Below are 14,707 nucleotides of genomic sequence, written 5' to 3'. Positions count from 1 at the left end.
GCAGCACCCTGTTTATGTCAGCCCACTCCTGTAACCTATCCAGGTCTTGTTGCAGTCTTTCCCTCCCTACTACCGTGCTCACCTCACCCCAAATTTTGGTATCATCAGCGAATTTAAACAGGTTGCAATTCAGCCCATCGTCCAAATCGCTGATGAAGAAATTGAACAGCGCAGGCCCTAGGACCAAGCCCTGGGGGACTCCGCTGCCCGCTTTCCCCCAGGTTGAATATGACCCGTCCACCACCACCCTCTGAGTATGACCCTTCAGCCAATCTGCAATCCATCTGACTGTGTAGGCATCAATGCCACAGTCGCCTAGTTTTTTAATGAGGATGGGGTGGGAGATGGTGTCAAAGGCCTTGCTGAAGTCTAAAAAGACTACGTTCACGGTGACACCTGCATCCATTGCCTTTGTGACCTGATCACAAAAGGCAATCAGGTTGGTCTGACATGACCTGCCCCTAATGAAACCGTGCTGGTTGGTCTTGAGCATCATCCCTGAAGCCGGCCCATCACAGATGTGCTCCTTGAGGATCTTCTCAAAGAGTTTCCCAAGGATAGAGGTAAGACTGATGGGCCTATTGTTGCCCACGTCCTCTCTCTTCCCTTTTTTGAAGATGGGGACCACGTTAGTTATCTTCCAGTCATCCGGCACCTGGGCCGAGCACCACGAGCACTCGTAAAACCATTCCAAGGGCCCTGCAATAACCCCAGCTAGCTCCCTCAACACCCTGGGGTGGAAAGCATCTGGACCTGCTGACTTGAAGACGCCCAGCCCCTCCAGAAGCTGTCTAACCCGGTCCTCCCCAACCTGAGGTCTGGAGGCGTTCCCCTCGAATCCATCTGGCATCACAGCGGGGAAGTCCCGGTCCCTTAGCACTCCTTCCCTCTTTTTTTTCTGTTTTTGCCCATGGGAAAATGGGTAGGACCAGATAAAAAGAAGAGAGAAGTAAAATGTAAACAACTGAAGTTTTTTGCTACATTGAAAAAAAGCTAAAGGTTAAAAAAGCTAAGGGCTTCTGGCCCATCTTCTTTCACATTCATATTTAAAGATGAACTGACATGAGAGGAGACATGAATATATCTCTTGGGGCTATTGCTTCTGTCTGTTTGCACTTTCAGGAAAACAATTATGGCCATGTACAGGTGTTATGTTACTTGCTTTTGCAGTCTTTAGGCATTTGATTTTAAAGAGGAATTTCCTAAGAACAATATGAAAAAGCCAAACATGGCATGCAGCATTATGAATTTTTCAAACAATAGTATCTTTGATTATACATTGCGGTGATCTTTGTTTTTAATTCCTTTGCTAAGAACCTACTGTACTTAGTATACAAAAGAGGTGTACGATGGGGTTGAAGTTTAGCTTTGAGAGAGATATTGGCAATATATCTTTGTTGTATGTGGAATGAAAGTGCCTAATTTGCTTTAAGTGGCTGGATTGCCCACAAGAATAACAACAAGCCTTTCCCAGTGGTAAACCTCCATCATAACTATCATTCAGCTGAAAATGGGTGGGCGTACTTCCTTTGTTAATCTGTTTCAGCTGTAGTCAGTGGGTGAGAAAATACTTATGGAACACACATTTTCAATTCTTACATATTCTTTCATTCTTATTCATAACTATAGATTGGGTTCTGTGTTTCATATGGTTTTAAAACAAGTCAAATGTTTGTCTATCCCTATGATCTCTAAGTACCATACTACAAATCCTTGGAAGTTATCCACCTTGGTACCTGTATTCAGACTGAATAGGACCAATATTCATATAAAACTCTTCCTGCCACTTCATGCATACACATTCCAAGCTGATTCCCATTCACAGTCCCTCAAAATCTTGCTGGTTTCCAGAGACTCTGATATTTCCTCTTTTGTTTACGAACTGGTTTGTATTTGGCTTGTATTACCATTGTTCATAGGCAGCTGATCTCCTTAAGTTCCTTCCAAGACAGTTTGTTTCTCAAGTAGTTACTGCAGCGTCTAAAACAGTTAATTGGACTCAGTCTCAGTCTGGAGTCTTTCCTTGCATAAAAAAAATATCTGAAGAAACCTTTCTAGGTGCCCTCTTTATTCTAAAATTAGCTTTGCATTGTAACCAACCTTTTCCAGAATGTTTTATTTTTTGCCATCTTTTTGCAGGTATTGAGTTCTGCAGGTCTTAATATGTATATTAATTTTTTCCCGCATAGTTCAAACAGTTTCCTCCAAAATATGAATGATATACTCCATTGTTTGTTTAAATGAAAAATTAGACCAAACCCGATAAACTTTCAGCCTGTAGAATGCGTATGAAAACCCATGTCCAGAAAGCCATCCTTGCAAGTATACAAATGTAAACAGAATATTGTAAGGACTTCCTAAAATTAGTAGATTAAGGATGAATGTCATTTTTTCCCTACTGAACTGATATGCACTAAATTAAAGAAAATGTACTATATTAAAAGTTGTAGGAATCTCCTTTCTATATTTACTGCTGACAACATTGGGAAGTTACCTTAATAAATGTTTCATGTTTTATAAATAGCATTTTACATGTGAAAGTGTGTTCTTCCCATGCCTGCTTTTGTTTTTCAGCTTGCTTGGGAACATGGAATACCATTTTTTGAGACCAGTGCTAAAGACAACATAAACATTGAGGATGCATTTTCATTGTTGGCTGAAGAGATACTAAACAAGGTAGGTTCATTTTTCAAGTGATGAGGCAAAAGGAGGATTTTCATGGCCATATCCTATGGACAGTAAGCTGCAGAGATAGAGTGGTACCTGCCACCACTGCACCATGGAACTGTCAGGTATTTTGTACCCTAGCACAGAGGAAGTTTGAGACAGGTGTTTTGGTACACCGGCCACACACGTTTCTGCAGAGGAAGGGGCAGCAGTCACGAAGTGGTTCCATTGCTCTGTGACATAGAAGGGGTCTCCTTGTCTGCAGATCTCCATATCATACTGCAGAGCCTGAGAAAAGAGGCCATACACCGATGGAAGAAGTGGTCTCTATGTTTAGTTAGCGAATGTGTGATTCAAAATTCCTAAAATTAGTAGGTTGAGGATGAATGATTTACATTGGTATTGACAGAGGAAAAATGGAAATCTGCTTTTGAAATTGCAAGGACATGAGCTAATTAGCAATGGGATCAAAATAGATGCAGTCTGACTCCACGTCTGTCTCACCCTCAAGGATGTGTCAATGCAAAGGTACCTACTACTGTATGGCAGGGACTGAACACTAGAGAAACTGCTGTTAATTAGTTAAGAAAACATTTTCCATCGAGGTTTATTTTTAGATAGTAAAATATTACTGTAGACATTAAAGCTAGGGACAGACATTCAAAAAGCCTGAGCCTGAATTGATTCAGTCTTTGCAGGTTACTCTGACCTGCAGAGAGTGAACCAGTTTGCAAGCGGATAGATGTTCGGCACATGCCTACAGTGGCTCAAGCCAGAAGCCCAGGGACGCTAGAGAAGCCCTGCCTTCCACAGGGAAGCTGAGCTGAGGAGGGTGGGGTGTTGCAAAGCCCATGGCTTCCTGACAGCCAGGAGCAATCCGGGCAACAGGACTGCTTGGCCCCAGAGGGTAACCTGTCCTCCTCCTCCCTGTCCCCCACTGCTGCAGAGCTGGGAGGAGGGTCCTGTTTGGTGCTGGGGGGGGGGCTCTTCTCCCTCCTCCTCTCCCCCTAGCAGTGGGGTGGGGAGGGGTGTCTGCAAGGTTGCCTGGCCCCAGAGGAGGACTTTTTCCCCTGCTTCTCCCCCATCACTGCATGAGGGATGCTCTATGGGATGCTGCCCAGGCCCGGGGGGGACTCTTCTCCCCACTCCTCCCTCCCAGGGCAGGGGGAAGTTCTGTTCCATGATGGTGGGGAACTCTTCCCCCTCCTTCTACCCCGCAGAGGGGCAGTTGGATTGTGGAGCTCAGCTGGGCAGGGTGTGGGGTGTGAGGGAGGGGGTGGTGTAGAGAGTCCCACACACTCCCCCCATGGTGTGCAGCCCTCACTGCCTGACAGCAGCAGCAGGCAGGAAGGTCAGGGTGCTCATGCCTGGTGCAGGCACAGCTCCGGCCAGTGCTGCATGGGGGGAAGGAGCAGAGCCTGCCTTATCTCTGCGATTCTGCTCCCTGACACTCAGTTTACAGCAAGGGAAGCCACACTGAAGCCAGCTGCTTCCCCCACTCCCTGCTGTGCAGGTCCTGCACTCTGCCAGGAATGGAGGGAGCCCCATCCCTGCTTCCCCACAGAGTCCAGCATGGAGCTTCCACTCTGTGAGTGTGGAGCTGCAGGTGTTGCCGCAGGGATAGAAGCAGCTGGACAGGCTGTGCAGGGCTGCACTCCTCACCTCCAGTGCAGCACTGGCTGCCTCTGTTGTGGCTCCATGCTGCGCCTGCAGCTACTCTCTCACAGAGGGGGAGCTCTGTGCTGGACTCTGTGGAGAAGCAGGAGGCAGTGCTCCCTCCACTCCCAGCAGAGTGCGGGACCTGCACAGCAGGGAGTGGGGGAAGCAGCTGGCTCCAGTGTGGGGCTTCCCACAGTGCAGGCTCAGGGAGCAGAGCTGCAGAGATAAGGCAGTATTCATTCCCTCCCCCAGTGTGGTGCTGGCCAGAGCCGCGCCTGCGCCGGTCATGAGCACCCTGACCTCCCCGCCTGCTGCTGCTGCCAGGCAGTGGGGACTCCACACCATGGGGGGAATGTGTAGGGGTGCCTACACCCTCCACCCTCCCTCCCAGTCCAGACACCTACACCCTGTCCCCCTGAGCTCCACACTGCCGCTGCCCCTCTGGGGGGAGGAGGAGGAGAAGAGTTATCCCCAGCATGGAACAGAGTCTTCCCCTGCCCCCCCCCCACTCTGGGGCCAGGCAGCATCACATGGACCCCCCCTCCCACCCCACCCTGCAGCACCGGGGGGAAGGGGAGGAGGAGGAAGAGTTCCCATCCAGAGCCTCACAAAGTCCCCCTCCCCACCCTGGGAGGAGGAGGAGGGGGAAGAGTCCTCCCACAGCATAAAACAGAGTCCCCCTCCCAACCCTGCGGGACAACCTACCCAGCATGACACCGTTAAGATGAAGAGGCAGGGAAAAGGGTTAATTCCTCCCTGTATCTCTTCCTTGACATCAGGGCCTGCCAGCTCCAGGGGCTACTGCTGTAGTTCCCTCTTCTCTGTTCCCCAGCAAACAGGCTGACCCTGACTGCATGGGGGAGGAGGGGAAGGAGGGAAGAATTAACCCCCTCCCTGCCCACTTTGCCTTAACGGGGCCATGCAGCCAGTGTCTCTGCTAGGGCCAGTCCCTGTTCCAGCTAGAAAGCAGAGGAGCGGGGGCGAGCAGAGAACCCTGCCCATTCCAGAGAGCATGCTGGGATGCTGGGGGAGTCTGGTTTATCTTAAACCAGCAAGTGGTCTGGGACAGACATTGCATAAACCAGTTTGAGCCAAATCAGTTAAGTCTGATACTACATTCAACCAAGTTTATCTCAAGCCGGTTTTGGCCATTTTGAAACTAGTTTATGTGCACTGAACATCTGTTCTGTTACAGGTTTAAACCGGTTTCTGATTGCATAAACCGATTTATGTGCAATGTCTGTACCTAGCCTAATAGATGTTCTTCCTCAGTGTATTTTTATTGCCATTCATCATCAATATCTGTTGGATAAAACTAGCTTTCTATTCAGAATAAGCTTGAAGCCATGATAAAGACAAATGAATAGAATTACTGACAAAGTCTGAAGTTTCAGCATTTTGATTTAAATGGCCATAGTGGCTACTTATACTAATCAGTTAAGGGCCAAACTGCTTGTAAACCAGAGACAAATGCAATTATACAACAATGAAAGGTGAATATGGTTGTTTTTTATGGAAAATAATGTACTTGTTTAGATGAACCAGTGTCTCTTATGAAAATTCATCCTAGTAGTTAGTCTGAGTGTTAACAAATGCCATCCTTATCAGAAACATTAATAGTAGACCCCTTAAGTAGCTTTACTCTAATTTCCTTATAACTAAGGAATAGAATTAGCATTTACAGCAGGAATTTTGTAGCACAAAAAGATATTTTTGTCTACTAAGCAGTAGACCTGTTTGCTATCACTAAGAAATATAAATTACCAGAAAACTATACTTGTCTGGATTCACTAGGAAACTTATAGCATATCAATTCTAAACATCCTAAAGGGAAGGTAGAACAGTTTTTTTCTAGAAACCTTTATGCAAATGTATTTTTAGCTATCAGTAAAATGATTACGATAGTTTCAATCCAGTTAATCCAGGATCTTTATCTGTGAACAAATGCACAATTAGGAAAAGTAGTCATCAGCTTTATAAGTACAAGTCCAGCATAAGATAGGGTAGATAACTGACATTAATTTGCAGAGGTGGTGGTAAAAGTTTTCTTGTCTCCTGTTCATAGTTTTACCTGGCTTTGAATTACTGTATTTTATAGGAGCTAAAATGTATTCCAGAATAAGCATTTTTGTGTTTAATTAGATTACATAATGGCAGTGATGTCAAGTCATAAATTCAAAAAGATTTGGACATTAATTCAGTAATTCTTTATCATTTTCATTGCAAAGGAATACTTATTGATGGTCATTTCTCCCATCCATATTCCTGCTGAATGGGTGCTGCTTTTGTATTTTGCTTTCTGTTGTGCAGCACACAGTAGAAATCTTGTATACTTTCTTTGTTAAGCGATGGAAGAGTCCTTTAGGCAGTATTCAAATAGCATTGAGAAGCCTGATCATATTTTATCAGACAAAGTGCTGTAGTATTGCTGGGAGAAGAAAGATGAATGCAAAAGATCCTATAAATAGCCATTATCTTCTATGAATAAAGCACAATAAGGTTGAAAATTACAAAATAATAACTGTGAATATAACTAGCTACAAAGGCAAGTGCATATTAAGATATGATCCCTGCTGACTTCCTGCCCCTGGGGCAGGGGGTTGGACTCTATGATGCTCCAAATCTCTATGAAATCTGTAATATTGTGCATACCATGTGTTTTAGTAGAATTTGAGAGATTAGGCTGGAACATGTTATAGTGACATTTAAATATCTATGTCACAGGTTACCCACTTTTGTATTATTCTGTGTGACTAATATATTCATTCACCTTTCAAATTTTCAGATTCATATTTTGTGTGCTGTAGAGATGCAGTTAGACCCTGAGCATATTAAGAAAGCTATATGTGAGACCATGTGACTTTGACAAGACCTGTCTGAAGGCAGGAAGTGTGTGCAAGTGTAAAATGTTTGTGAGATGGTCTCATCCTTTCTGGAGTTGCTTCAGATCACTGGTTATCAGGCCCTTCTTTAGGTTATTTTGGTGAGTGGTTTGCTATCTCCCAGTGAATTTTTTTCTTGATTTAAAACATAGTTTCCTTGGCCTGAGTTCATTTATTTTTTCCTGCTGAACCACTAAAAGTTTACCATAAAATTCAAAAAGTGCCTTAGAGTTTTGCTATCATTTTTTGTTTAAATAAAATCACTTCCTTTGTTATGAAACTGTGAAACCTGGATATATCACTTAGATTTTGACTTTCTCCATCTCTGTTAATGTTTCAGAGAAGTGAAAATTTAGTCAGCAAGGTGTCCACCATCTATGAATAATGGCATGATAGATGCCAATCTGAAACTATACCCTGGGGATCCATGTATGAGGGACAGTATTACATCTACAAGGGGAAAACTTTTATTTGCTTATTGTAAAAGAAGATAAAGATTGTCATTGTTGTGGCCCAATAGCCTTCGTATTGTACAGATCTCTTTTGGTCAGAGTTGAAAGGGCTGGGCTTATTTGCCTCTTTCCCAGATAGAGGACACTCCCTTTAAATACTTCTTTAGGGAAGATATAAGGCTGTGTTTTCAGTAAATGGGTCAAGTGTTAAAAGCGGATGTAGACAGCTACAGAAAGAGGGACCAACTTTCAGGTACACAACAAGTTTTAATTGTCCTACATAACTAAAATGTTCCTACTTATTCTTTATTACAATCTAGTCACTCCTTATTTACCTTAACTTACTAACTTCCAGTACAGATATGAAAAACTTCTGCGAATGGGCTCAGGGTGAGGCTGGGATTTTCGGAGACACAGGGCTTCTTGGAGCTCTAAAACTGAAGCAGTTTATGATTTGGAGAAGGATTCTCAGATTAGAGCCAACATTGAAATGTGTCAGACTTAAAATTTGAATAAGCATACATTACCTTTTCAACACTGTTCTTGCTATACTTTCTAATATGCAAGAGAAGATCTCAGGTTTTGTACCAGGGCTGTCGAGCTAGAGGAATGAATGTGCTGTCCCAGGCACCTACCTGGCCTGTGCCCCACTATTGCTCTGGTTACTGTTGCAGCCAGGATTTCTAGGCTTCCTTTCCTTGCTCAGCTTTCTTTTCCAGCTCCTGCCCTATGTGGTGGGACAACACAGGCCACAGTGCCAGGGGAGCTTGTGGTGTGGTACAGCAAGGGAGCTGAGGTAGGACCCATCTATGGGCACAGTGGGGGGGATGCAGCCCAGGGGCCTGTGGCTTGAACTAGGGTGGCCCAGGGGGTGTGCAGGCCCCACTGGTGAAGCCCCTGCAGTGTGCAGCCCTCAGCCACTTAGAATTTGGACAGCCCTAGTTTAAACCATGGCAGAAAGTTATGTTATTTCATAATCTGTTACATCTTCCCTTGTACCTTGTCTTTATTGGAGAAGGGGAGTACAAACACACAGATAATCAGATAATCAAAACTTCATATAGACTTTTCAGTTGTGCATTAAATTGGAAAAAGCATTCTACAATAAGTGCCCAGTCCTTCAGATCATACTTACGTGAGTAACCAGTGAAGACATCAACTCAGTCAGCTACTTACATGAGTAAAAGCTATAGGGTCAGGTTATAATTTTGAGAATTATAAGTCTGTGTTATTACTATCCCAACAGCTATTAGTAATTGACTTTATATTATTGAAAAAGTGTTTCATCTAAATTGACACCTGTATTTGTAGCTCAAGTATTCCAGACGTTTGCAAAAGCATGTTAACAAATAACAATACTACTTTATTTATTCAGAAATCTTCAGAGTCTGGATTCAGATATGCCTAACCTGCTCATTAATAGATGACAGTTGTTACATAACACTGCTCATGGTTACCAATGAACTGTTTGCAGTTGTGAGTCACATTTAAAAAAAGAACCAGTATTTAGAAACCAACTCAGGATGCAGTTAGTATTTGGTTATTTGCATGCTATCAAATGTTGCTTGATTTTATTACTGAAGATAACTATTCCTTCCCAGACAGCTTTTTCAAGAATATTATGAGTCTCTATTTCAGCATAGTCTCTGTTGGATTTTGGTATCTTTATTTTTTACCAAGTGACAGACAGAGAGAAACTGTGCCCAACAAAATAGTACCAGAAGCAGCTGCCATTTTTGGAAGCATAGTAGTAGCTACTCTGTTCTGTATTCCCCAGAAAAGTGGTTAACCATCAAAACAACTTCATATGATACTAAGGGGCTCTGTTTAACTGAACAAAGAACAGAGAAAATCCAACTTGTTGTTTCCACCCAAAAGATTTTCTTTACTGATGGAGGGAGTAACATGTCAAGACTAACAGTTGGATGTAATTTGGTTTGTGCAATGCTATGATTGGATATGATCAGAATTCTGATTAATAATTTCATAAATACTTATTTTATATAATGAAATATGAAAGATTATGAATTCAGAATGTGTTAGTCTTATTACATTTAACTTTACCCCAAAAATAATGTTTAAAGAATTTTAAGTTTGACAAGTCAGGCATTCAGAAAAAAGCAAATGACAGGGTTAAGGTCATCTATGCACCAGTAATTTGATCCCTTTGTTTGTACTTATTATGATGTTGACTTCAGTTGTATGACTATATACTATTTTCCATAATCTCCCTGCACCTTCTTGAGTGCATGGGATGGAAAGTGCCTGTAGAATGAGCAACTCTGCTGTATTTTTTTTTTTATTGCCAATCATTCAGATGTCATCATGCATTATAAGCTTCACTCCATCCAAACCCCATACTAGTTAAAGAATTATTTAATTCATGTTTTTTTCCTGTGGCATTTTGATTGTAATCTCTTAAATCTTAATAAATATTAGTGAAAGTATCTTAGCACTCGTGTTGCGTGACGAGGCGTTATCCCCATTTTATGCATGGGGAACAAAGGCATAGAGATTAAATAAAAAAATTAAAGTCTTGGGGCTCTGTGTGTGTGTAATATAACACCCACAAACATGTATGCACACGTGTACACTTGATATACTCAGAGCAGAGAAGCCTCATTTGGCAATGTGAGTGTTCAGCACTTCTAAATATCAGATCTTAGCCATTACAAATTGAATGTTAAAAAAATCAGAAACATGGGATGGTCACCTATGAAAGCTTCTCTTTACGTACCTTACCCAGTAATGCTTTTGAGCAGAAATTAGAATCCAGTTTGCCAGTCATTAATTGCCATAAACATAATACAACCCTTTCACTTCAAGCAGCTCAGTGCCATATTCACCACACACTTTCTCCTTTCTGTAGAAAATGAACAGGAATCTTTCAGTGGCTTCATTTACTGAATCTCTATGATTCATTCCGGTCCATCCTTTACAGTGTCATTTGGAAAAGGTAGTATTTGATCATGGGGGAGGGGGAGTTTCCCCAAAGAGAAGGCCAGTGTTGAAAGAAAGCCCACTTAATTTATAACTGTGATAATGGATGTTCCACACTATTCTTTTTTTGATACTGAGTTTGTAAAACTTCTTTGTATTCTTTTATATGTCTCATAATCTGTTCTCATGGGACAATTTTAGCTCTAAGCCAGATTGTCTTCTCAAACAACGAGGCACCAATTTGTGGTTTTTCCCTTTTAATCCATTTTTTAAAATGTCAATATTTTCTCATTCCGTAGCAACATTTCACAATTTGCCATTAAAAATGTGGTATGTTTTTCCTCAAGGCTTTCATGTTTGACAATAATGCAACTATCTCCTAAAATTCAGTAAAGGCACAGGCAATCTTCCTGTAACCTAAAATTAGAGTAAATTGGAATAATCTTATTTTTTTATGAGTATCTGAGTTTACTTGCTACTAAATAATTTTTAACTTGGGAAAACAACTTATTTTTTTTCAAACCTTGTTCTAGAACATAGCTGAACAATTTTACCTGAAATGTCTGTATTTCCTAAAATTCCTTGAAACTTTCAAAAAAAGCTTCCTTAGACAAACTGTTTTTTATATTGTAAAATCTATTTTCATACCCTTTCATACTTCCCAATTTTGCCATTCAGTTATCCTGTATAGTGTAAGAAGTGTTCATTTTTCAGCCATCTTATGATCTATTTCACTGGATACCAGAAAAACTACCTGCTTCAAGAAGATGACCACTCAGGTGGATTAAGTTGACAGATAACTCTTGGCAGCTTATCCTCATAGTGCACCCTGTATGTTTGTGTGTGCACATGTGCACACCCACGCATATGCATGTACCTGCTGTTATTGCTAGGTTGAGAGAGGAATGTGGTGAATCCAGTTAACTGTATGTATTTCCCTGCATATCATTAGTATCTTGATGTACCTACCAAGCAAAAAAGACTAGAAAGTAGAGAATATTCAGCCTCTTTTTTTAATGTCTCCGTGCTGTCCGAGTCTCCGAACTCATTCCGGGATTCAATGTCCAGCTTCTCTGAAGCTTGAAGTTGAGATGTTTGCAAGCAATACACTGCATAGCTGGTTTTGATTTTTCTTTTTAGTGTTATCAGCCCAATTCAGTTTACCTGATTGCCTCAAGGGAGGGCACTGGGCTAAAACCATTGTGATGTGATATTTATCTTTTCACAAATAGTAAATAAATATTTTACTGTTTTGAAATGCTATTTTGATGGTTTGATTGATATCAAGACTGAATTACTTATAATCAGTCTTGTGAATGTATGTATATTTTGAGATGTTTTTGTTTAAAAAGAATTGTCAAGCAGAATTATTTAACAGTAGTGAATTTGTCACAATAATTCACTTTCTTCTTAACCAATCAAGAGACTGATTCTTTTTTTTAAGGGAGCTGAGCACCTGCATCTTCCACCGTTGTCAACTGGATCTTTTCAGGCTCAAAACATCTGAAAACCAATCCCTAAACATGTTAATTTCACTTACTGGAATATGAGCTTAGGAGCTTTGATGCCCCTAGCCAAAGTCACCATAGGAAGCAAATGGTGCTCCAAATTCATTGCAGCCCCCTGCATTTCAAGGAGATGTATTCCTGTGTAAGGGCAAGGTGATTTTCACACTGCTGATCTTTTACAGAGCGTTTACCAGTTTAAGTTACTCTTAGGATTCTTGGGAGTTCAGGGGATATTACTGAACTGCCCCAGCCCAGCAGCAGTATGTGCCTTCTGCTTCTGGAAGCTTTCTTTTGAGCTTTCTACCAGTAGGAGGTAGAACTAGGTGAAACTAGTCTAGTTTCTTAAAGATGAGGGAATTTATAATACTTCCCGTTATTGTACATGAAAGTCTTGACAATTCAATTCAGATAACTGGTTTTTATTTATTTATTGCTATCAAATATGGAAAGTATTGGTAAAATTTGCACCTTGGTACCTTTGAAGATTCAGATTCTAGAACATAAAATCCCCTTTTACTTTGGCTAAGAAACAAAAATGAATATGGATGTTTGTGTACATCACAAAACTATCATGATATCTGTCATTGGATACATCTACTCAAGATGCTGACTGTACAATATCCCGATACTACTGCACAGTAGCGTCACATAGCAAAACTGTGACACAATGCTGCTGCACAGTCAGTCACAAAAAATGCATTGGGCACAGTAACTCAGGTTACTGTGCATTTATTAGCACTTGTTTATACAAGTTTATAGCATTTATACAAGTGCTAAATAAATGCACAGTAATAGCTGCAAAGTAGCGTCTCATGTAGACGTGCCCACTGATGCCATAAATCTGATGCTTAGTTAAATTCACAGCTGACACAGGAGCTAAATTCAGATGGCACCCTGCTAGCTGAGGAAAAATTGAACAAAGTTCCTCCATGACCATTGCATCTACACAAGACTGGGTGCTGACACTATACTATGGCCTCACCTTTACATGCCTTCTCTTATATGCTTTGCCTGCAATTTTTTACATATAAGAATAAAGAGTAAACTTTATTTATGCTTGTACTCTATGGGATTACCTACATGAATTAGAACAATCTGGGTAAGTAAAGTTTTACATTAGCTCACATGATATGCAGTGTCAGCTCAGAAGACAATATTCCCACTTTTCAGTGTTCAGTACACAAGAAAGATATTAATGAAGTACATCACTTCCTTGTGCATCTCACTTGCCCTTCGTATTAGAAAGCTCCATGAAAAAGTGTGCTGACCCTTATTGGACTTTTCAGCACTACAAATATATTCACTGACAGAATCAAGTATTATCTAAAATAAAAATATATAAAAAACTCAAGGCTTCTGTATGGATCTGCATACGTATAACTTTCAGGCATTCATATTATTACACAGAGTATTTATATTATTGCACAACTGCACTGGTCTAAATTATATGCTTGCTTTAATTTATTTTGCAGAAAACCTACATATTGCATGACTTGGATGTGGTAGATCTAAATGGAAGTAAGAAAAAGCGTACTTGCTGCAAACAATGAAATTTCACCTGCACTTCTCTTACTTCAGAATATATTAACTACTGTAAGAAAATACAGACGTTAAAATGCATCTGATAGTCTGAAATGCATTATTTAGAGATCCTCTAAATTTAGGTGATCTTGCTGTACAAACCTTGCTATAAAAAGTATTGAAACTTAGCCATTGTACTGTATATACATGAATAATATACTTTATAATTTAATTTCTTTCCAGATTTTTAAATTGAAATTAGATCTCCTTTTGTATTTACAGCCCTTCATTATGTGACAGTTGGATTATTCTTGTATAAGGAGTGTACATTATTGGTTTTTAGTGTATAATCCTCCTCTAACTGAAGTTAGTGTTTACTCATAGCTTTTTTCTTTCTTTCTTTCTTTCCCGCCTCATCAGACTCTTGATACAGTGAACACCATAAGAAGGACCCCTACTGACTTGAGACCACTTTAGAATATTCCCAAGGCTTCCAATATAATTTGATTTGAGCCTAGGTTGGATACCACCTCATTAGATGACTAGTTTTTTAGGCGGTCACTAAACTGACTTTCTTGGATGGTTTTGATTTTAGTTCTTTTTTCCAGTTTAAAGAGTTTGTATGGTTCAGTAATGCCAATGAGCAGTGATGCAGAACAGAAGTAACTGTGAGGGCTGAGCAAGAAAAGAAAAAGCACGGAGTCCAGCAAGTTTACACTACTGGTGTTTTTATATCCATTTTGTATACTGATGTAAATTATACCAGGATCTGTAGCAGACAGAGATAAATTTTCCCAAAGAGCTGCATGCAATAGAGGGCAATTATAGGCTGTTTACCTTGAACAAGAAGCTACTTTAGATTAAACTGAACAGACAACACCTATGTAATTTACACTAGAGTAATTTTAACCCTGAGTTCTGTCATGGCAGAATTATCCCAGTGGGGGAGATTAATCTGTCTGCTCCTTTTTTATACCAGTTTAAAGATTTATTATGCGAGTTTAAATGTGTCATTTGTCAAGGCCCATATATAATATGTATATGTTACACCAACTTACTTTAAAATGAAGAGAAAAAG

General features: G+C 40.8%; 1 protein-coding gene and 1 long non-coding RNA gene across 2 annotated transcripts in view; one reads left to right on the top strand and one right to left on the bottom strand.

The window, feature by feature from the left end:
• The window catches only part of LOC109318353, a 15,652-nt gene extending 2,967 nt beyond the window's left edge, over positions 1–12,685 (bottom strand). The window contains exons 1-2 of the long non-coding RNA XR_002103236.1: positions 12,346–12,685; positions 4,875–4,880 (exon numbers count right to left, since the gene is read on the bottom strand). This is a non-coding gene — a long non-coding RNA (uncharacterized LOC109318353). The remainder of the gene's footprint in view (positions 1–4,874; positions 4,881–12,345) is intronic.
• The window catches only part of LOC109318342 (ras-related protein Rab-10-like), a 54,749-nt gene extending 41,023 nt beyond the window's left edge, over positions 1–13,726 (top strand). Inside the window, exons 5-6 of the mRNA XM_019547539.1 lie at positions 2,575–2,676; positions 13,581–13,726. Of these exons, the coding sequence (XP_019403084.1) occupies positions 2,575–2,676; positions 13,581–13,658 (180 nt within the window). The 3' untranslated portion in view covers positions 13,659–13,726. The remainder of the gene's footprint in view (positions 1–2,574; positions 2,677–13,580) is intronic.
• The last annotated feature ends 981 nt before the right edge of the window (positions 13,727–14,707 follow it).

Source organism: Crocodylus porosus, unplaced genomic scaffold (genome assembly GCF_001723895.1).
Source record: "Crocodylus porosus isolate Cpor-Errol unplaced genomic scaffold, CroPor_comp1, whole genome shotgun sequence".
Lineage (NCBI taxonomy): Eukaryota > Metazoa > Chordata > Crocodylia > Crocodylidae > Crocodylus > Crocodylus porosus.
This window is presented reverse-complemented; position numbering and strand designations above follow the sequence as displayed.